Source organism: Carassius auratus, chromosome 19, assembly GCF_003368295.1.
Source record: "Carassius auratus strain Wakin chromosome 19, ASM336829v1, whole genome shotgun sequence".
Classification (NCBI taxonomy): Eukaryota; Metazoa; Chordata; class Actinopteri; order Cypriniformes; family Cyprinidae; genus Carassius; species Carassius auratus.
In genome coordinates this window covers 27,350,496-27,371,807 of record NC_039261.1, presented here as the reverse complement: position 1 = coordinate 27,371,807, position 21,312 = coordinate 27,350,496, and the positions used below count along the sequence as shown (strand labels likewise).

General features: G+C 35.7%; 1 protein-coding gene across 3 annotated transcripts; it reads left to right on the top strand.

The window, feature by feature from the left end:
• Nucleotides 1-497: 497 nt before the first annotated feature.
• Nucleotides 498-21,262, top strand: tax1bp1a (Tax1 (human T-cell leukemia virus type I) binding protein 1a). 3 transcript variants are annotated; one of them, XM_026289902.1, is made up of 17 exons: nt 498-610; nt 2,169-2,391; nt 4,655-4,757; nt 5,129-5,319; nt 5,698-5,805; nt 10,290-10,408; nt 10,930-11,020; nt 11,119-11,274; nt 11,757-11,996; nt 12,160-12,339; nt 12,527-12,602; nt 13,206-13,477; nt 14,517-14,603; nt 15,338-15,512; nt 16,136-16,287; nt 18,034-18,119; nt 19,891-21,262. In XM_026289902.1, the coding sequence occupies exons 2-17, from the start codon at nt 2,197-2,199 to the stop codon at nt 20,099-20,101; spliced, it is 2,442 nt and encodes an 813-aa protein (XP_026145687.1). In that variant the 5' UTR covers nt 498-610; nt 2,169-2,196; the 3' UTR covers nt 20,102-21,262. The 3 variants fall into 3 exon arrangements, with proteins under 3 accessions (XP_026145687.1, XP_026145685.1, XP_026145686.1); XM_026289900.1 differs by having other exon boundaries at nt 2,165-2,391; XM_026289901.1 differs by lacking the exon at nt 498-610 and adding an exon at nt 996-1,135 and having other exon boundaries at nt 2,165-2,391.
• The last annotated feature ends 50 nt before the right edge of the window (nt 21,263-21,312 follow it).

Genomic DNA, 21,312 nt, shown 5'->3' with positions numbered 1-21,312 from the left:
GACTATTCAGCGTTTCCTTTAAAAGGTAGCGTACTTAGAGTTTATAAGCATATTTCATATACATATTTGATATTTAGAGATATACTTCATATAACTAGATATATAATAATTTAATTTATACAATAGTGTCTAGGACGTTTAAGCTATCTCTTAACATATTAAATGATCAAACGTTTCCTAAAGCTATAATATCTGCATACAATAACCATGTTCCGTCTTAAGTAACGCTTAGCATTTTTCCATAATATCCACGTATGTTTTGCAGAAACGGACTGAGTCGGACTTTAAATGATTCGTTTACAAATCGAAAGCAATCAGTAAGTTGATAGTCATAAGAGTTGAGTTGTTCTGTTCGAGAGAACCGATTCTCTGAAAAGAATCATACCTTCCATTGGCGTTATTCACTAACCAATGATAAAACACGGATCTCGGTGACAGGAGTAAATCAACCAATCACAATGCGCAAACGACCGGAAGTAGGCTGACGTTTCTAGACTCTCAAAACATGTTGACACCCGGTTCAGCTACATGACAGAGACACTCTCCATCTGCGTTATCTAGCAATCTATACAACAAGAGTTACAGCTCTTCAAGTAAACATGGATTACAGGTATAACGACTATAAGATATATATAGTGATAATCTCGGAAATATGGATTTGCATGCGGTCCATCTCGATGAATATACTGGGTGGGATTGCAGTAGGATTAATAAAACTCATCAGCTCATCCTCTAAGGCCACCACCAGTAATTTAGGTCGTATAATAAATAACTTACATGTATTGAAAAATGCGACATCATCTAGTGTACTTGTAAATACCATTAAAATCCACAACGATTTGTTATTTAGCGACATGATGCAAGTGAAATGTATCTAGAAAGTCGCTCTCGGTTTTAAGCAAACATGCTTTAGTACGATGAGCAAGAAACGTTATGTTTTACACCATCATATAATGAGTTCAGTGCGAATCTGTTATTTGCTGTATTGACTCGAGCGGTCATTGACGGTAAAGGCCTGAGCAGGGATGACAGCAGCATCAGTGCCCCATGCACACAGGCCTACTCGGCATCGCCCCATCCGGCTGGAATAGAGCAGGTCTTCTTCATCCAGCAGCACATGGGCTTAAACCAAAATGTATGTCAGCTCAGAAATATTTAAGCATCTAAAAAACATTTTAATGCAGTAAACTGATCTATAGTTTATTGCAAATTTTGTGTTGCTGAAACACGTCATGCAATTTTCAGTGTAAACATTTTTTTTCTTTTGCTGCATCACTTTTAAAGTAGCATCAATAAATAAATATAAAGAATATACACTTTGGTGAACATCTCTGGAATTAAAATGAATCAGGAGGGAGTTATATTGTAAGATGTTATGTAAGCATATTGAAATACTTCAATAATACTTTCCGGGAGGCATATTGTAAAATGTACCTTTTTATTCTGTAAAACCAATGTTTTCTGCATAGCTATGATTGTTTTATGGATCTCCGAGGTTTCTAAAAGTAAGATAAAAACATATCAAATCACTATTTCAAGTCCTTTTATTTATTTGTTAAGGAGCTACGTAATAATGCAGGGTAATAAAAAAACTAATTCAGGGTGATACAAGTCCAAGTTAGGGTTTATTTTGCAATATTATTTAGCAATATTTGACTGAACAATATCCCTTGCCTATGTTATGAAAGGGAAACTGTGTTGGTTAAACCTCATTATTTCTTTGTAAAGGTTTTTTTTTTCTTTTCTGCATCACTTTCAAAGAAGCACCAATTAATAAACATAAAGAATTTAACTTTGGTGAACATCTCTGGAATTAAAATGAATCGAGAGAGACTTATATTGTAAGATGTTATGTAAGCGTATTGAAATACTTCAATAATACTTCCTGGGCCATATTGTAAAATTTATGAATTAAAACCAATGTTTTCTGTATAGCTACAGTATGGTTGTGTTATGGCTGTCCAATGTCTCTAAAAGTAAGATAAAAACATTAAAAAAGTCATTTTATTTATTTGTTAAGGAGCTAAGTAATAATGCAGGGTAATAAAAAAAAAGCTCAGGGTTTAGGGTTTATTTTGCAATATTTGACTCTATATTATGAAAGAGAAACTGTGTCGGTTAAACCTCATTATTTCTTTGTAATTTTCATTCCTTCTTCTTTCAGGTAGACCAATCACAGACTTTCCTTGAGTGCTTATGATGTTGTCAGCCTGTAATACGGGAGCATCTGCTGGTGGAGGAGGAAGTGTTGTCATGGAGACGTCTAACTTCGCCCATGTCATCTTCCAGAATGTTGGGAAAAGCTTCCTCCCGCAGGCAGCACTTGAATGTCATTACACCCTCACCCCCTTCATCACCCCACATCCCAAAGACTGGGTTGGCATCTTTAAGGTTGGTACACATTACATATTTCTCTAACATCTGGTCAATATTCAGGTTTTCATACACAGAAAAAAAAATTGTATCCACCCAATTTAATCTCACTTTTTTTCTCTACGCTCTTCTTTCATCTCGAAATTTAATCTTGCACTTAATCAAAAGGAAATGAGCACACGGAAACTTTACGTCTTGTTAAGATACAGTGACAGTTTATGACTGGTATAAAAGGCACTTCAAATCAACCAGATCTTTCCAGACAGCATTTAGAGTGGTGGGTTGCAGGGGAAAATGTGGACTGGAAAAAAGATGGTTAATCCGCTCAATATCGCTGTTGTTTTGATGGTTAGTTTACAGGGGAATAGAGTTGCGGTGTGAGTGAGTGAGTGAGTGTGTGTGTGTGTGTGTGTGTGCTTGGGCTGTTGTGCTGGATGCTGTGGGCTTTTGCTTTAGTATTTTTATCTGTAATAAGATGTATTATAAGAACAGATATTAGCTGCTATGTGTAATGCATAACTGGATAAGAGTAGTCTTATATGGTAGACCATTATGGTTGGATGTGTTCTGACAACATCTATGGACTCATATTTAAATTATTAATGAGGTAATATGGGAATTATTCCTCAGGCATTCACACACACTCAGTACACACACCTTAACATGTGCTTTATATTACTTAGAGAACCACAGGCTCCCTCTGGTGGTTTTGAGAAAGTACGGCTTCTATTTTTACTCTGCTATAATAGAATTGCATTACATGCAACACTTAATTTCAATTTTTATGTAAAATGTTGTGAAATTGTATTTGAATAATTGCACTCTATTATTGTTTATTTTTACTTAAAATGCAAATTTTCTGTTTTAAATTATTAATTTAATATTTCCAATAAATGTTCTTAATTATATATATAAATAACTGTATTTTATCTTTTATTTGTACAATTTTAAAGGTAATCAGCTGCAATCTAATTTGTATATGCAGTATCCCTTTGTGTAAAAAATAAAAACTTTTTTTTTTTTTTTTTGCAGGGTGAACGAATACAGTACTCTTTATGAAGGAGTATGTTGAGGCACGTTAAAAATAGGCTACCTTTAAGCAATGCAAAAAATGCTATGTAATCATGCATATACACATACACTAGGTTTGTGCAAAGACACACACACACTCGGTATACTCAAGTACTATATAATTAAGTTGTCGCGCACATGCCGAACATGTTCTTATGCACCTGATTTATAGTTACGTCAGCCTCTTATTATTTAATTTATCACTTAACGGTCATGTGTGTACAAGCATGGCTTGTTTGAAACACACTCGGATGCATCCCCTCTTTTTCTTTCCTCTTGCTCTCCTCTTTACTTCTCTTCTCTCTAATTAATAGGTGATTTCTTTACAGATGACTGCGTTCCAGATGAAAGCAGAATAATTTCCATTAAAAAAAAAAGAGATTACAGATGTGATATATTGTAATCAAAGTAAATGTCAGGTTGTGCTGTGAAAAATCACGATGACAAATTGCTGATGTTGTGTGTGTGTGTCTCGTTTCTAACTGTAAGAAGTTACCGTATGTGACATGTTTATGATGGTGGACTAGATTCTTTTCTTCATTTTCATCATATTTCATTTAAAACTTCATAAAACCATGCAATCACTCATTTGCACACACACACACAAATATGGGTGGTTATGGAGGTGAACATTTTGCACGTGCTTTAAAGGCAGAAATGATGAAATTCACATGCACACTCACACTTTTAAGAGTAACCACACTATTTTTATCCGCCTTTGAAGCATGTGTAAAATTTTCACCTTTTTCCTGGTCCTTTTTTTTCCATTACGCCTCCTTTTCCAACCCTACACACACACACATACACACTGTGCCCCCTTTTCTGGCTAAGAAGTTCAGAAAGGAGGCTAAGTGTTTCCATTCCTCCTTGAGCTTATTGTGATATTTATAACCCGTGAAATCGATACGAGACAAAATAATGAGACTTTAGATCTCCTACAGGTTTAATGTATTGTTAGTAAGTAATGCTTCTTCTTTCTCACTCTCTTCCCATCTGTTTTGACTGGATGATCCGTAAACATTTTATGTAGTCTCCGTGTTTATATAGTTTTGCTTGTATCGTTTTGGTCAAAATGAACTTTGTCTTTGTTTTATATGTTTTACTTATAACTGTTTTTTAAGGCCTTCAGTGGTCTGGCCACAAAAGTTTTAGTTCTGACTCACTTCTTGTTTGCTGTTTTTATGTGTGTGTGTGTGTTTGTGTGTGTTAGGTGGGCTGGAGCAGTGCAAGAGACTACTACACGTTTCTCTGGTCTCCCATGCCTGAAAACTACACTGAGGGATCCACTGTTCACCGAACCATCATCTTTCAGGGTACACACACACACACACACACACACACTCAATGTCAACATGTGATTTTACTTCTGTGTTTTGATATAGTGAAAAAGGAGAAAAGTGAAGGGTGGAACATGTATTTATTTTGTTTTATTTGTTTTGTTTTGTTTGATTGGATGATAAAAATTGTTGTTTTTTATTGTTATTTAAGTAAAAATGAAAGAGTCATCATTCTTGATTTCAGAACTTTTGAAAGTTTATGCAGAGTGTATCTTTGATGTTTTGCTTTGCTTTGTTTTTGCTTTACTTTGTTTGTAGATGACCTTTCTATTGTAAGTTATAGTATAAGATAATGCGTCTTATAAAGAGGAAACCTGTAATCAAATACTCTACGTGCTGTTTCCTAGGATATTATGTTCCCCGTAGTGATGGTGAGTTTTATCAGTTCTGCTATGTCACACACACGGGTGAAATCAGAGGTGCGAGCACACCATTCCAGTTCCGCCCGGCCACACCCACAGGGGAGGAGCTACTGACCATGGAAGATGACGGGAACTCAGACATACTGGTTGTGACGACAAAGACTGAGCTACTTGAGGTATGCAAATCACACAAACAAGAATTCAAATCCCTGCTTTGTTCCAAAACCTAAGGCAACACAGGTGCATTCTTGATACAAAACGTAGGCAACCTAACCACGCTGTCTCTTGAGCTAACTTGTTATATTCAAATTATAAAGCAAAATTTCATGTATTTTGCAATGATGCATTGTGACAATCCCAGGGGGAAAAATAAAGGACCACAGACAGACAGACAGACAGACAGACAAATCAGTCACTTATGAGCTTCCATTATGGTAAGATGCTGTCTTAGATAGCAGCTGTATATGTAGGAAGCAAGGCTCCTCACTAGGTTTTGGAACAAAGCTTGTGTGTCATTTTTTAGTCTTATAATCTTTATATGTGTGCATGAGCAGCAGCGTGTAGAGGAAGTTCAACAGGAGTGCAAAGAACTGCAGAAAGCACTACGCCTCCTCACACAGGAGAGAGATCAGCTACAGGAGAGACAGAGACAACAGAACCAGGTACTAAATACACACTCGCGCATAAAAGTGACCAACCAACGAAGCAGCCAAGATGGCTTACACACACACAGTGTTTAAACAGCATGTAACACACACCAGAGATCACAAGTTCAAGTTATCTGCACATCAAAGCGCTCTCCTGTGTGTGTACGTACACATTGGTGCTTTAAGACTTTCTGTCTCCAAGTGTAAAACGCTTTTCTGTTTGACTGAGGGTGAACATACTCCCACAAAGCACTTTATCTTATCAGATAATGGCCGTGTGTGTGTGTGTCTCTGTGTGCATTACTGACCTTCCCCATAAAGTCATGTGATTTATCCATACTTAATTCTGACTGTGCTGAGGATGATTTACTTAGAGTGAAAGAATTGGGAGTTTGAGAAGCAGAGAAAGAAGAGAGAGTGAGACAGAGAAAAGTTTACTTGGGCATCTGTTATCATGGTGGTGCCATGTCGACCACAGAGGGTAGACATGACGTCAAACGTGTGCACGCAGCCAGGAGTTAATGTCCACCAAAACCACTCAACAGAAAGGAGGAGACCTGCCCAGTCACTGAGACAACAGCAGCCAGTCACGCGATTTTCTCTCTCTTGTTCGTCTGCTAATTTTGATTATATTTAAAGGTGCTGAATGTGATTTCTTTTTTGGAATACCACACATAATATGTCACTACTACCTGACACATATAACTCAAAATGTGTCCTGCCTGTATTTGTAAAAGCCCAATGCTTTTTAAAAAGCATAAAAATAGTTTGTCTTGTCAATCATTTAATATCTAAGCAGTTTGCAAACATTCGATTGGCTGATGTCTCATTAGTGGGTGGGGTTTAAATAAGGGTTTGTGATAGTTAAATAAATGCATTAATGTTTGTTGATAGCCCAGATTTTTTGTTTCCTATTAAAATCTCCTTTATTAAAAAAATGTAATCTGTATTTTTTGAACCTTTTGTCATTCCTGTCAATTTGACTTTATAAAATATAGTAATATGATGGTATTATCATTATTCAGGTATCAGATGGTAATATCATAGTACTCTGATATAGGCTATATGCTATATACAATATTGTCAAATATTATTAAAATTTTTGGTTACACTTAATTTTGTGTCCTTGTTACAGAGTAATTATACATTAAATTACTGAGTAATATTAATTAACTGCATGCACTTACTACATGGTAAGGTTTATGATTAGGGTTTGTCTTAGTGTTGCTTGCATGTATTATGCATAATTTATTATTATTACAATAGTAAGTACTTGTAACATATGTAACAAGGACACCTTAAAATAAAGTTTTACCCAATCTTGTTTTAATATATTTTAAAATGTAATTAGTAGATTTCTTCAATTTACTTCCATACTTAGAGTCACATGATCCTTCAGAAATAATTATAATATGCTGATTTGCTGCTTAAGAAATGTTTCTATTCTATTCTATTCTATTCTATTCTATTCTATGTTTCTATATATAACCCGATTAAACCCGATTCCAAAAACACAGATTCCAAAAAAGTTGGGGCACTGTACAGATTGTGAATAAAAATAGAATGAAATGATATGGAAGTTTCAAATTTCAATATTTTATTCAGAATACAACATAGATGACATATCAAATGTTTAAACCCAGAAAATGTATCATCTTAAGGGAAAAATAAGTTGATTTTCAATTTCATGGCATCAACACATCTCAAAGTTGGGATAAGGCCATGTTTACCACTGTGTGGCATCCCCTCTTCTTTTTATAACAGTCTACAAACGTCTGGGGACTGAGGAGACAAGTTGCTCAAGTTTAGGAATAGGAATGTTGTCCCATTCTTGTCTAAAACAGGCTTCTTGTTGCTCAACTGTCTTAGGTCTTTTTTTGTTGCATTTTCCTCTTTATGATGCGCCAAATGTTTTCTATGGGTGAAAGATCTGGACTGCGGCTATCCATTTCAGTACCAGGATCCTTCTTCTATGCAGCCATGATGTTGTAATTGATGCAGTATGTGGTCTGGCATTGTCATGTTGGAAAATACAAGGTCTTTCCTTAAAGAGACGACGTCTGGAACTTGGATATACCTTTCAGCATTGATGGTGCCTTTCCAGATGTGTAAGCTGCCCATGCCACACGCACTCATGCAACCTCATACCATCAGATATGCAGACTTCTGAACTGAGCGCTTATAACAACGTGGGTTGTCCTTGTCCTCTTAAGTCCGGATAACATGGCTTACCAGTTTTCCAAAAATAACTTAAAATTTTGATTCTTTGCCACTCATCACACATTTTAAATGAGCCTTGGCCCAGAGAAAACACCTGCGCTTCTGGATCATGTTTAGATATGGCTTCTTTTTTTGACCTATAGGAGTTTTAGCCGGCAATGGCGAATGGCACGGTGGACTGTGTTCACCAACAATGTTTTCTGGAAGTATTCTTGAGCTCATGTTGTGATTTCTATTACAGTAGCATTCCTGTATGGGATGCAGTGCCATCTAAGGGCCGAAGATCACAGGCATCCAGTATGGTTTTCTGGGCCTTGACCCTTACGCACAGAGATTGTTCAAGATTCTCTGAATCTTTGGATGATATTATGTACTGTAGATGATGTTGACTTCAAACTCTTTGCAATTGTTCTCTGGGAAACTCTTTCTGATATTGCTCCACTATTTTTCACGGCAGCATTGGGGGAATTGGTGATCCTCTGCCCATCTTGACTTCTGAGAGACACTGCCACTCTGAGAGGCTCTTTTTATACCCAATCATGTTGCCAATTGACCTAATAAGTTGCAAATTGGTCCTTCAGCTGTTCCTTATATGTACATTGAACTTTTCCAGCTTCTTATTGCTACCTGTGCAAACGTTTTTGGAATGTGTAGCTCTCATGAAATCCAAAATGAGCCAATATTTTGCAGGACATTTCAAAATGTCTCACTTTCAACATTTGATATGTTATCTGTATTCTATTGTGAATAAAATATAAGTTTATGAGATTTGTAAATTATTCCATTCCCTTTTTACTCACAATTTGCACAGTGTCCCAACTTTTTTGGAATCAGGTCAGGTTTGTGTGTGTGTATATATGTGTATATATAAAGCTTATTTTAAGAATTGTGTTAATTTCTTTAAAAAAATCTTACCCAAAACATTTGAACAGTAGTGTACCAGTGTAAAGGCAGTTTATTTAGTTGGTCTATATCTTGTTTTATCCCTATTTACCTAATTATCTCCTATAATTGACTTTTAACATTTTTCTTACCCTTGAAAGAGTGCTAAATGGCATAAAAATAAGTAAATAATAAAACAATGTAAACACCATCAATACCAAAGAATATTGTGGTGATCCCCACCCCATTGTTTATTTAATATGGCCAACTAATTTCATCCATGTACCACATTTTACAATGTAAAATCCATTTCACAAAATGTGAATTTCCCTCAGCATAAAAAAAAAAATCTTTGCAGATTCCGTTTGGCTCTGATGTGGTGTTGATGTTTGACTGCACAACAAGCACATTAAACTCTTAAAGGGCCCAGAAAACAGCAGGATGTGATTCAGTTGGTTTGCTGGTCTTTCAGCGCCCCCTGGTGTTTCTTCTGGAGACCCTATTGACGTCTGTAAGTGTGAATTATGAGTGTCTCAAAGGACAAAGAACACCACAAATAAAACATTAACACTTTTATAATTCTCTCTCACACCCCAGTCACACAAACCCTTTCATATGCCATAAGTGTGCGTGTGTCTGTTAAACTGTCAGAACCTACATATGAAAATAGACTTCCTCTTTATCCTGAGAACATAAGTATATATTTTGTGGCTGCTAATTTTACGACCTCACATTTTATTTGCCTGTGCTGCAATTCTGAAACATCATCGGCTGTAAAACACCACGAGTCACCAGATTAGCCGGAGGACAAGGCGTGTGTGCATGCTTTCAAAACCAGATGTTACTGTGATTTACTGATGAAGACTGTTAAATATAAGACACCGCCGCAACAAAAGTGAAATTGAAGCCCCCTCTTTTCCTGCTGACATCATACTATTGGAAAATGAACTTCAGACATGGACTGTTTTTTTTTTTTCTGAGAGAGAGGGGGAAAGTCTGGATCAGAATAGTACCTGCATTTCTGATAATTATTTTATCTTTCAGTTAAGTCTCCTGTAAACTGCCACATTATCAAAAGAGTCTGGGAAGCCTCTATTATTCCCAATGAATTACTCTGTTATTTCATTTTCTGGGTCTAGTAACAATCCTAATAAATTTCTAAACCTGTATATTTTTAAGTTATTTAAAAAAAAACTATATTCTGTGTTTGAAGAACTTGTTTAACCTCTTAACTTAAATATTTTAATTGCTTATATAGTATTATTTATAATACTAATTATTATTTTTTAAATAATTGGTTAGCTCACTTTTGATAGATTTTTACTATTGGATAAAATGCTTGGAGTGTTTTGATTGGCTGGGAGGTGTGATTGATTGCATCTGCTGTCCAATCGCAGGAGCTGCAGAAAAGCTTGAGCGAGGAGAAGGAGGAGGCTCAAGCCCGAGTCAAACAACTTGAACAGGACCTGCTAGAAATCACACAAAAAGCTGTTCTTAAAGAAACTGAACTGGACTGGTAAGGCCCGAACACACATTACCTGATATGAATATAATTATAGTATTTACATATCTAAAGTAGGATCCAAAAGTCTAAGACAAATGCTATTATTCTGTATTTATTTGAATTGTATTATTTTCTATTTTAGTGAGATTTTATTATTCTACCAGAATCACAATTTGAGGTAAATAAAAAGAAATTCAAAATATTAGCATTTTATTTGATGAGTGCAGCCCTCATGCTCTGCAGGTTTGTGTAAAGCCTGATGATCATGTTCTCATATTTTTGACACGATCCATTGACCATCTTGTATTTCAATGGAGGCAAAAATATGTGATCAAATTTGATTATATGATTAGTGACCTACAAAGAAATATATAGGCCTATTTATATTTTATTTAATAATGTTTCTGTTTACATTTTTACATTTTTTGATTTTCAAGTCTGGATTAGATTTTGACTTGGACTCTCAGGATGAGAATGCAGATTTATAGTTGAGGATTTATATGGTGTGTATATATTTTTTTTGTGGTGTCCAGTTTAAGAGACAGGCTGCAGAAGGTGATTTCTGAGAGAGACGGTCTACAAACTCAACTGAAGAATGAAAGAGACGAGAGGGAGCTTTACAAAGTAAGTGCTTGTAGGATCTACAGGTTACAAACTGTAATCATACACATCGATCAGTCATGGGACATGCATTGATCCGTGGTGTGTGTTCACGCTTACAGTCTCACGTGCGCAGTGCCGAGCTGGAAAACACTAAACTCAGTGCTGAGCTGCAGATGCTGAAGGCAATGGAGCTAAATCGAGAGGTCACCATCGCACAGTACCAGGAGGAACTGCACAGGCTACGCACAGAGAGGGACACACACCCTGCTGATGCCGTAATAGACGTTTATTTAAAGAATAAATACAAATACAGTAAATGTATTTACTACAGGTCAAAAAAACTACTATTTAAATGTTTGGGATAAGAAAGATGTAAATGAAAAAAAATGTAAATCTTTTATGCTGCATGGATACTCTAAAATTTTGAGTCTACAAAGGATTTACATTTCAAATACATGTTGTTCTTTTGAATATATTATATTTCAAATATATGTTGTTCTTTCAATTCATCAAAGAATCAGATTTCCATCAAAATATTAAGCAGCGAAACTGTTTTCAACATTGGTAACAATAAGAACCATTATTAATAATTGAGCACTTAAAATAATTGTGTGCTGTATCAGCATATTCAAATAATTTTTAAAGATTTACAGTATTTTTTATCAAATAATTGCAGCCTTGTTGAGTATATATACTATATAGTGCTTGTTCACATAAATCACACTTCATCTTCCTAATGCATTGTGTGCATCTCCAGGGTCTGAAAGAGCAGTTGCGTCAAGCTGAGGAGCAGCTCCAGGCCACGCGGCAGCAGGCCGCTATGTTGGGTTCCGAGTTACGTGATGCCTCCGGTGGGCGAGATCGCACCATGGCTGAGCTGTACCGTGCCCATCAGGAGACAGAAGACCTACGAGCCTGTTTAGCTGAAGCCCAGGAAGAATGCAGACATGCTCAGAATCAGCTTGACAGGATGAGAAGCCAGGCATCACAGGAAGTGGTAACCACAACTAACTGTCCCTTATTTTTATTCGATTGTGAAGATCTGTTAATCACAATATGAAGAACACATGGTTTAGACGCAATATTTAGACAGAGTGTGAACTGTGAGATAACTCTCTTTCTTGGGTTCTTGCTTTTATTTTATTTTATTTTATTTATAGCAGGGCAGGGCTGGCGTGGGTGTGGTTTCAGAGCTGGAGGCGGAGCTACAAAAGGAGGTCGAGGAACTAAAGCTGCGTCTGAATATGGCTGCAGAGCACTACAAAGAGAAATACAGAGAGTGCCAACGTTTGCGAAAACAAGTCACCAAACTGACTCAGCAACAAGAGACGCAGCAGGGCGTGAGTCACTAAAATAATGGATTTACCCAGTTGTACATTTTACCAAAAAATTATGATACACTTAATTTGTACGCAAGTCGTTAAGCAATCATACATTTTGTTTTTATGTAAATTAGTTGAGGTTTATAGTGTGAAAGCACCCTCCTATATTTTTGTGTGAAATCTTAAAATATGACATATGTTTTAGGACTGTAACAGGAATGATGCCTCTACAGAGACCACACAGGAGTTACACACACCAGATGCAGAGACGCCTCCCACAGGTACTGGCAAGGAGACAAATAAATCAAAACACATTTAAACTCCAACACACATCGTCAAACTAGTTCCTTTAGGAATTCATAAAAAAAGTAAAAAATAATTTACAAGTGATTAAATAAATAAAAATGAGTAATAAACCCTTGACGGTCAGTATGTGTATGTGTTATTTGTTTTTTGTTTTTTTAGGAATGCAATGCTTCAAATAAATGGCATTTATCAAAAAATAAAAAAAATATGTATATGTATATCAATTTTTACAATTAAGCAGTGCAACCGTTTTCACTGGTAATAATAAATGTTTCTTGAGTATCAGTCAGCATCTTGTACTAATTTCTGACTGATAATGTGATACCAAAAAACTGTAATAATGGAGTAACATATTAAACAAATATTATTAAATACTAAACAGTTCATTTCAATTCAAATAGTATTTCCCTATATTACACTTTTTTACTATATATTTGGATCAAACAAGTGCAGCATTGGTGTTAATTATTATTGGTTTTTGTGTCACATCACACAGCAGTTTCACGATTAATGTTTTATATGCTCTATAATATTGTGGCCAAATTCTTATGCATTAACTTTTCTTTCATATTTGAAAGATCTATATCCTGCTGAGATCAAACCTGTGACACAAAGAGATGCCGAGAGATTGGGAATTGAAGGCAGACCTGGACAGGAGAGGAAGGAAGAGAAAAAAGAGGAAGACGATGAAGACGAAGATGAGGAGGATGAGGATGAGGATGAGGAGGAAGAGGAGTGCAGTGTGTCAGTCGAAGCTGAGCTTGCTTGCATGGAGGAGAAATGGAGAGAGCAGTGCACCATCAATGAAAGCCTGAAGCTCCTGCTAGCCAGTGAGGAGCAGCGGTTTAAAGTACGTAAACACACACACACACACACATGTACATACATGATTCAGGTTCCTTCAACCTCACAGGCAAGAGCAAACCACAGATACTCATACACATTCATTTGCATAAGATGTCAGTGCACGCAAGCATGCAAACAATCCCAGATGAACTTCCACGGGTTGATTTTGGGTCCGGTTCACTGAGGTATAACATTTCCGTCAGTCTTGTGAGCGCGTGTGAACACAGCAGTCATTAAGGACAGAGCTGGCCAAGTGGAAAGGAGGTCGTAAAGGTCTCTTCTTGTCTGAGTATTTAGACAAAGCTGGAGCCACCATCAAAAGGAAAGTCTTTTATTTACAGCGTGTTTAAACGCATGCACACGCTCTCGCCAAATGCTTTATGACTGTTTGCTGGAGAGCAGGGTACGATCGTAGTAAACACATTTCAACTGAACTTCAAACCCAAACAAGCTTTGACACAATGATAACTCAGAGAGAGAGAGAAAGAGGAGATCAGCAGACCACAAAAATAGGAATTTATAATATTTAATATTATAAGAATAATAATATCAGCATATTGGAATGATTTCTGAAGGATCATGTGACACTGAGGACTGGAGTAATGATGATGAAAATACAGCTTTGACATCACAGGAATAAATTACATTTTCAAATATATTTACATATTATGTTCAATTATTATAAAAAATTATAATAATTGTCAGTATGTCTGTGACTTTCAAATTGAACTTTTGAACCTATAACTTTGTAGGGTTTCTAGCCTGAACAAGTCAGTTTTTTGGGGTCAAAAAAGTCACAGTCCTGAGAAACGCTCCAAAATTGCAAGTCCAGAATTATGCCTAATAGCCTATATATGCTTGCTTAATAATCTATAGCCACTCCTCATCTGTTTTTAAATATTATAAGTCTCGCAACTCACAACTCTGTCCCGTGCCTTTAGTGTTTAGAATCACACACTTCACTTTCAAGTGGTGCTTTTAGAGCAGTTATAAAACATATGTCCAGATGCCACTCAAAATAAATCATATGTATTCCTTGATAGACTCGAGTGGCAGAGAAGGACAGAGAGGTGTCTGCTCTGAGGGAGAGTCTTGTGGTGGTCACCAGGGAGAAAGAGAGACTGGAAAAGGTAAGAGCATTTATAGTATAAACCTGTTCTTATCATTTTTGGTCCTATAAACAGTTTGTTGCTATACTATACTCACGTATTGTGTTCTTTCTTTGCTATCCAAAGATCCGAAAAGCTGCAATATCTCCTAAAGCTGGTGTTATTAGCTTGATCTTCTAAATGTTAATGAGAATGTTTAAATATTAAATACCTTAATTTGATTCTGAGCAGGTAAGACGCTGAAATCAGACAGAGTGTGATTGTTTGAGCCCCCCGAGAGTCACGGCTAAATGCCACATTCGGCTTCCTGGTTACCTATCAGCACTTGTGTTAAATGTTAAATGTGCGAATAATTCCTCTAATCATGACTCATGAATATGAGGTCAAAGGAGAAGGAAAGAAAGAACAAGAGAGTTAAAAAAAAGAAATAAAAAAAAAGCAAGGAGAGTTCTGCACTGTGTCAGTGCTATTTAAAGATTGGTAATATAGTACTCAAGATTTCAGTTTCTTTGGTTGAAGCTTGTTGGCCAAAGAAGTTTAATTCAGGTTTTTTGTAGTGTATCATTTGTAACAGTAATTATGAGATTATTGCAGTGTGGTAATTTAAGCATCAAGCCAGGTTTTTTCTTTATCTTTTGCAGTTTCAGTGACAATATTTGTATTCGCTACTTTTATTAATGTGAGCAATAAGTAAGTGTTTCCTGTCGGGTGTGTTGGGAAGTCACTTTGCGATCATATATTTGTTTTTCTTGTAGGAGCTGCAGGAGTGGATGAACCGAGTAGAGGCTGCAGGGAGTCAGAGGACAGACGGAAGAGAGCCAATGATTCTGCGATACCCACTGCCCTATACACAAGACCAACCTCCACTGGTGCCCCAACAACCAGCTGACCTGCAGTATGGAAACCCCTATTCAGAACAAGAGACCCGGGGTGGGTGCACGCTTTCGTCTACTTTTATTTATTTATTATGAATTTTTTAAGTATGTATAGTAAAAAAAACTACTAGATTATGTGAAAAAATTTAGAGTGTCAATAATGACCTGTTTATGTTTTTTTTCTTTAATACTAAAGTAATAAAAGAGTTTACTTAATTATTCAAACAATACTGTTTTAGTCAGTAGGATTTTTGTTGTTGTTTAAAGAAGTCTCTGACCAAGGCTAAATTTGTTGAATCATAAATATTATTGCGTGCATCACAGTTGTTTTTATATATATATATATATATATATATATATATATATATATATATATATATATATATATATATATATATATATATATATTAAATATAATTTATTCCTGTGATCAAAGCTTAATTTTACAGCAGTCAATAATCTAGTTTTCAGTGTCACGACACATCAGAAATCATTTTTTTATTGTATATATTTATATATGCTAAAAAAATTTAGTATGTCTTTTTATATGAATAAGTGTTATATATTTGTTTTGCAAAATTGGTAGAGTATTGAGAACATTGAATCTGATTTGTAACTACTAAAAGTTTTTGTGAGGTGACAGCCCTAATCAAAGCTTCCTGAATTGTTGTTGCTTAGACGGAGCAGACGGGGCATTATCCCCAGAACAAACCTGCCGGCCCCCTCCTTTGGCTCCTCCCCCGTGGGGTGGTCCTGTGGTCTGCAGTCAGCCATCACGCAGCCTCAGCCCCCCTGATGGCCTGGAGAATCCCACTGAAGAGCGGCCAAATGTAAGGAAACCTGCTGTACACAAAGACGGAGCAGTGGAAACATTTAGAAAACTCCACAACAACTTCTATTGTGTATATTTCTTTGGCAGCCACATAGATGTATAATAGGCATGGTCTGTTTTAATGTAGCTTCACACTGCTATAAGTAGTGTTTGATGGATAGTATTGGAAGAGTGCGTTTTAATCTGGACAGCGTCATTTTTAAAGCTGTTGCTTATCTGCAGTACATTGTTAAAACACATCCTGTCTGATGCTACAATGACATTTAGCAGATTTAATTTTTTTCCTGATGTTAAAGCTTTAAAACTGATTTCCAACCTTTTTGGTCACAGCACCATTGATAAAACTGATAAGTTCCTCTTTACATCTTAATGATATTATACTGCATTTCAATAACTTAAAAACACATCTGCGTGTTCATGGTTATCTGATGTTGGTTAATGGTCACATAAGATTAAGGCAAACAAAAGATCGAATCTTTTTATTGCAGTTTTGTTTTAATAATTTATAAAGGTATCATTTAGCATTGTCTTAAAAAGGATAGCTATTATTACAGTGATTCACAAAAATTCACTTTATTCCTGTCTCTTTAATGATCTGCCCATTTGTTGTTGTTTTTTTTTCACACTGTCAACCCTACACCTACACCTTTACCTATCTTAAACCTAACCAGACCACCAAACCGTAACCATATCCCACCTCAACAGCAGCAAAAGTGATTTGGGTTGTGCTTTTATTTACAGCACATGCACTTACATGTACTTAGTGTACTTGCCTAAGAAAGTACTAGGTGATATTAGGAAGGTAACTACATGGGATAACGTTATGTTTAGGGTTATGTTCAGGGTTAGTGCTTAGTTATTACTCAGTTTTGTGATTATTATAAGTACATTGTAAGTATTGTAAAATAAAGTGCTACCGTGATTTGCAATGCAGCAGAAACGCAATAACTAAATTGTACCAAACAATTTGTTATTTTTGATGTAAGAACATTATAGTTAAAGACACCTGATATAAATGATTAAATATAAAGTACCCATAAAGCTAATTTATATGACTCGTCAGCTTTTATTTTTGTAAGTTTAGAGCTAATAACTGGGTGTTATTGTGCCAGTTTTTACACTGATATGTGGCATTACCATGTATTTTTGTCACCCTCTAGCAACCTTTACTACTTCGTCCTCTCTCTCAGCCTTTCTTTCTGTTTTTCAGCCTTTCCTCTTGACTTCAAACTCTTTGATTCACTCTTTTTTTTATCTTCTCTTCCTCGCTGCCCTCTGCGTTCCCCGCACTCTCAGACCTCAGTTCATAGGTGAATACAGAGGTGGTTAATTTGCATGAAACGGCAATTAAGGCTTTTCTCTTTTGAGCTCGTTAGCGGATTAGAGTGACGAGGCTAGAGGCTCGTTAGAGAGAGATGTTGACGAGGGCTATGCTAATTGGCTGGTGGTGCCGGCCTGTGATATTTGAGGGTGCAGATCGGCGCTGACCCCTTTCTCCTCCTTTCTCATTTGCTGCGTTAAAAGCCCATTAACCTTTGCAGGAAGCTGGCTGTGTGCAGACAGGCGTGGCTTTTCGTCGGAAGTGTGGGGGTGTGTGTGTCTGTGTGTCTGTGTGAGATCTTAGCTGTTATGTCTCAATAGAGAGGTGACAGCTAAATGTGTCCACTGAAGACCATTGTATTGTTATGTCTCAGTCAAGAAGAAATGATGTGTGTGTTTCATTTTGCTTTTATGTCTTTCTTAGGGAGGTGATGGTGAGGCCCCTGCAGTCTGCGATCATCAGAGCCTGGAATCTAACCAGAGCCACACCAGCTTCTGCTTTGATACCAGGTAAATGTTTGGAAAGACATGCTATCGCACTCCTACTTTGTTTGCAATGTGTATACTGTACACTGTTTGCATTGAATGCCTAGAAATAGTATATTTGCCAAAATCTGTGGTATACAATAAAGCATACTTTGTAAACCACTGTATGCTCTAGACCCAAGTGACAAATGACTAGAAGTCAAATTTTATTTTATTTTTGTTTCTTAAAAAATATTTGTGAAAATGATGCAATAATGTAAATGTATGTGTACATTTTATTTCATATAGCTTTCTAGGCATTTTCTCATTTTTGGATCTGAATGGCAAAGTTCTCGGAGGACATATCAAAACGATGTTTTTTTTTGTTTTTTTTTACATTTATTTAAAAAATGAAATAAAATATTACCTTAAACACATGTGAGGTCATATGACAATGTAGTATACTACATATAAAGGTTTGCAGTGACAAAGTGTGTGCTATAAACTATTCTCAAAATTAGACAAAAAGTAAAAATTACAGTATATACGGCATAGTGTGCAGCAGTGTTGTTTAGCATAATTTATTTACTATATTCAGTTTTTGCATATATTATTAAAATTATTTTATTTTTACATTCTCTGTTTTTATTTTAATGTTAGCTAAAGTTTTAGTAATTAAAGTTCTGAGTTTTTTTTTTTCATTTTATTGCCATTTTATTATAATGTTTTAAATAGTCTATATCAGTGGTTCCCAACCTTTTTCAACTCGCGGCCCACACAACCAAACACATATGTTTGCGCGGCCCACTTCAAAAAAATTAACTGACCCCGCTATTGTTGGGTTAATAACTTAGTACTCAGAAGCTAGATTTTAAACTATATTTATTGAATAAACTAGGGCTGTGCAATATGGACAAAAAAAAAAAAAAAAACTATCGCGATTTTTTGATAAATTTTGCAATTGTGCTTTTACAGTCATAAATGCATTCAGGATTAATTTGAAACATATTTCCAAAAGAAAACCTTTATCAAAAAGTTGTAACATCTCTAGAACAGACATAAATCAAAATTATCACTATAGTAAAGATGTAAAAAAAATGTATAGACTTGTGGCAAAAAAAAAAAAAAAAAAAAACTTTTTTTTCTTTTTTGCCATGCATTGTTCAGAAACAGAAAATAATTGGCGGCCCACCTGCAATACCACCGCGGCCCACTAGGGGGCCGCGGACCACAGGTTGAAAACCACTGGTCTATATATAGTTTTTAGTGGTTTTGATTTTGTTTGAGTTTTTTTGGTTTTGTTTCTTATTTATTTATTTATTTGTTATTTTAGTACTTCACATTAAACAAAAAAAAAAAAGAAACATGTTGCTTTGAAATTTAGCATTTTAGGATTTTTTTTGTTGTTGTTAATATTTATTTTATTTCAAGTATTGGAAATGCTTTTATGATGCTTTTAATTTTAGTTACTAATAATAACCCCGATAACCAGTGAGCTAGTTTTTCATTGAAACATAGCCCTTGAATTGATTTTCTATTTTCAAGGTGACAACTGACAGAAAGTAAATTTTTATTTTATGCTGAGTTAACTTAATAATCACTTGCTGACTAAACAGTAGTGAGATTGACAACTGCATGCTGCTTTTTAAAATGTTTACTTTGTCATAGTTTCCATTGTAAACTTGTAGTAGGTATGGTCTTGCATATTATATATTACACCGAAAGCAATAAGCGATCTTTCTTTCAAACGCCTCCCATAGTTGTATATTAAAACACTCTCTCTCTCTCGCTCTCTCTCTCTTTCTTCCCCACCCAGACCTGATGTTCATAAGCGGTGTCCCCTGTGTGAGGTGATCTTCCCGCCACACTTTGAGCAAAGCAGTTTCGAACGACACGTGGAGTCTCACTGGAGGGTATGTCCCGTCTGCAGCGAGCAGTTTCCTCTGGACTGCCAGCAGCATCTCTACGAAAAGCATGTGCTCACACACTTTGATGACAATGTTCTGAACTTTGACAACTTTGATTAGAGAAAAAAAAATATTGATTTGCTTTTAGTTCAATATAAAACGCCTCAGGTGATTCAGGGGCTTCAGTGTTTTGTTCGAAACACGCTGATGTTGTCACTTTGTCGTAACCGCTGCACTCATGCCAGGAGGACTATATTTGATTTGCACATAGACAAACATTAATTCAGATATTTAAACTTCTAAGGGAAAGAATACTGTAATAATGGTCTTCAGGTATAATAGATATGTAAGAAGAAGAAAAAAAACAAAGAAAAAAAAGGAAAAGCACTTTTTTTAGTTTAAAATTGTGTAATACTGATTGCGCTTTAAAATGAGAGCTTTAGGTTGTTGTTTATTGAAATGTAAATTCATTTTAAAGGACCAATGATGCAATGATGTATATGTTTATTTTGCCAGAAGAAAATGACAATAATTAATTAACCCAAATCAAATTGAATGCTTTACTCTTAAATGCTTTCTTTGTGAAACACAATCACTAGAAACATTCATTTAAAGGGATAGTTCACCTAAAATTGTATCACCTCATATAACATTCTTCTGTGAAACTAAATGCTGGTTTTGCTTTACATCTTATTACAATAAATATGGACCAGAGCTTTTCAGAAAAGATGTAAAGGCACTATAAAAAAATATCATAAAAGTGGTTTAAAACTGTTTAAGTTGAGCCCATGAACTGAATTATGGAAGTCTGTTTTTGCCACAGTTTCGAGCTCATTTGTGTAAAAATCTATTTATTTAGTGGCTCAAACAATTCATTTAGGAAGCTTTAAAGCTACAGTATCCATTTATCCTACTAGTGGCTCTTTTCAATAATCCAATTACCATTAAATGGTCTTATTTTATGTGATAATGATGACACAACATTTGTTTTTAAGTGAACTACTTCCAAATAACAAAGTGACTCAATTCAGAGAGCCAGAGTGCTAAAACTATGGCTGTGGATTGGACAGCGACTTTTCAGTGCATCATTGGTTCAAGCATAACTTAATATCTTCAGTTTCAGCATATTATCCATCATACAATTCCTGCTTGAAATCCATTCAGCCAACAAAAGCTGATGCTTCACACTTAAGTGTGCCAGGAAGTTTAACTTCGGGTTGCTCTGTGGTTGTGTGTATCAAGTGTACGTTTATTAATAAAGAATGCTACAGCTCAAGTTCATTCAACTGAACATTTGTCCTTGTATCAATCATTACATCAACGGAAACGGA

What these genes read in the sequence shown, in the direction of transcription:
- tax1bp1a (XM_026289902.1), top strand. Translation starts at nt 2,197, where the DNA reads ATGATGTTGTCAGCCTGTAATACGGGAGCATCTGCTGGTGGAGGAGGA. An exon ending in ACGAGAGGGAGCTTTACAAA is followed by an intron (nt 11,021 to 11,118) that starts GTAAGTGCTTGT and finishes TCACGCTTACAG; the next exon opens with TCTCACGTGCGCAGTGCCGA. An exon ending in AGCTTCTGCTTTGATACCAG is followed by an intron (nt 18,120 to 19,890) that starts GTAAATGTTTGG and finishes TTCCCCACCCAG; the next exon opens with ACCTGATGTTCATAAGCGGT.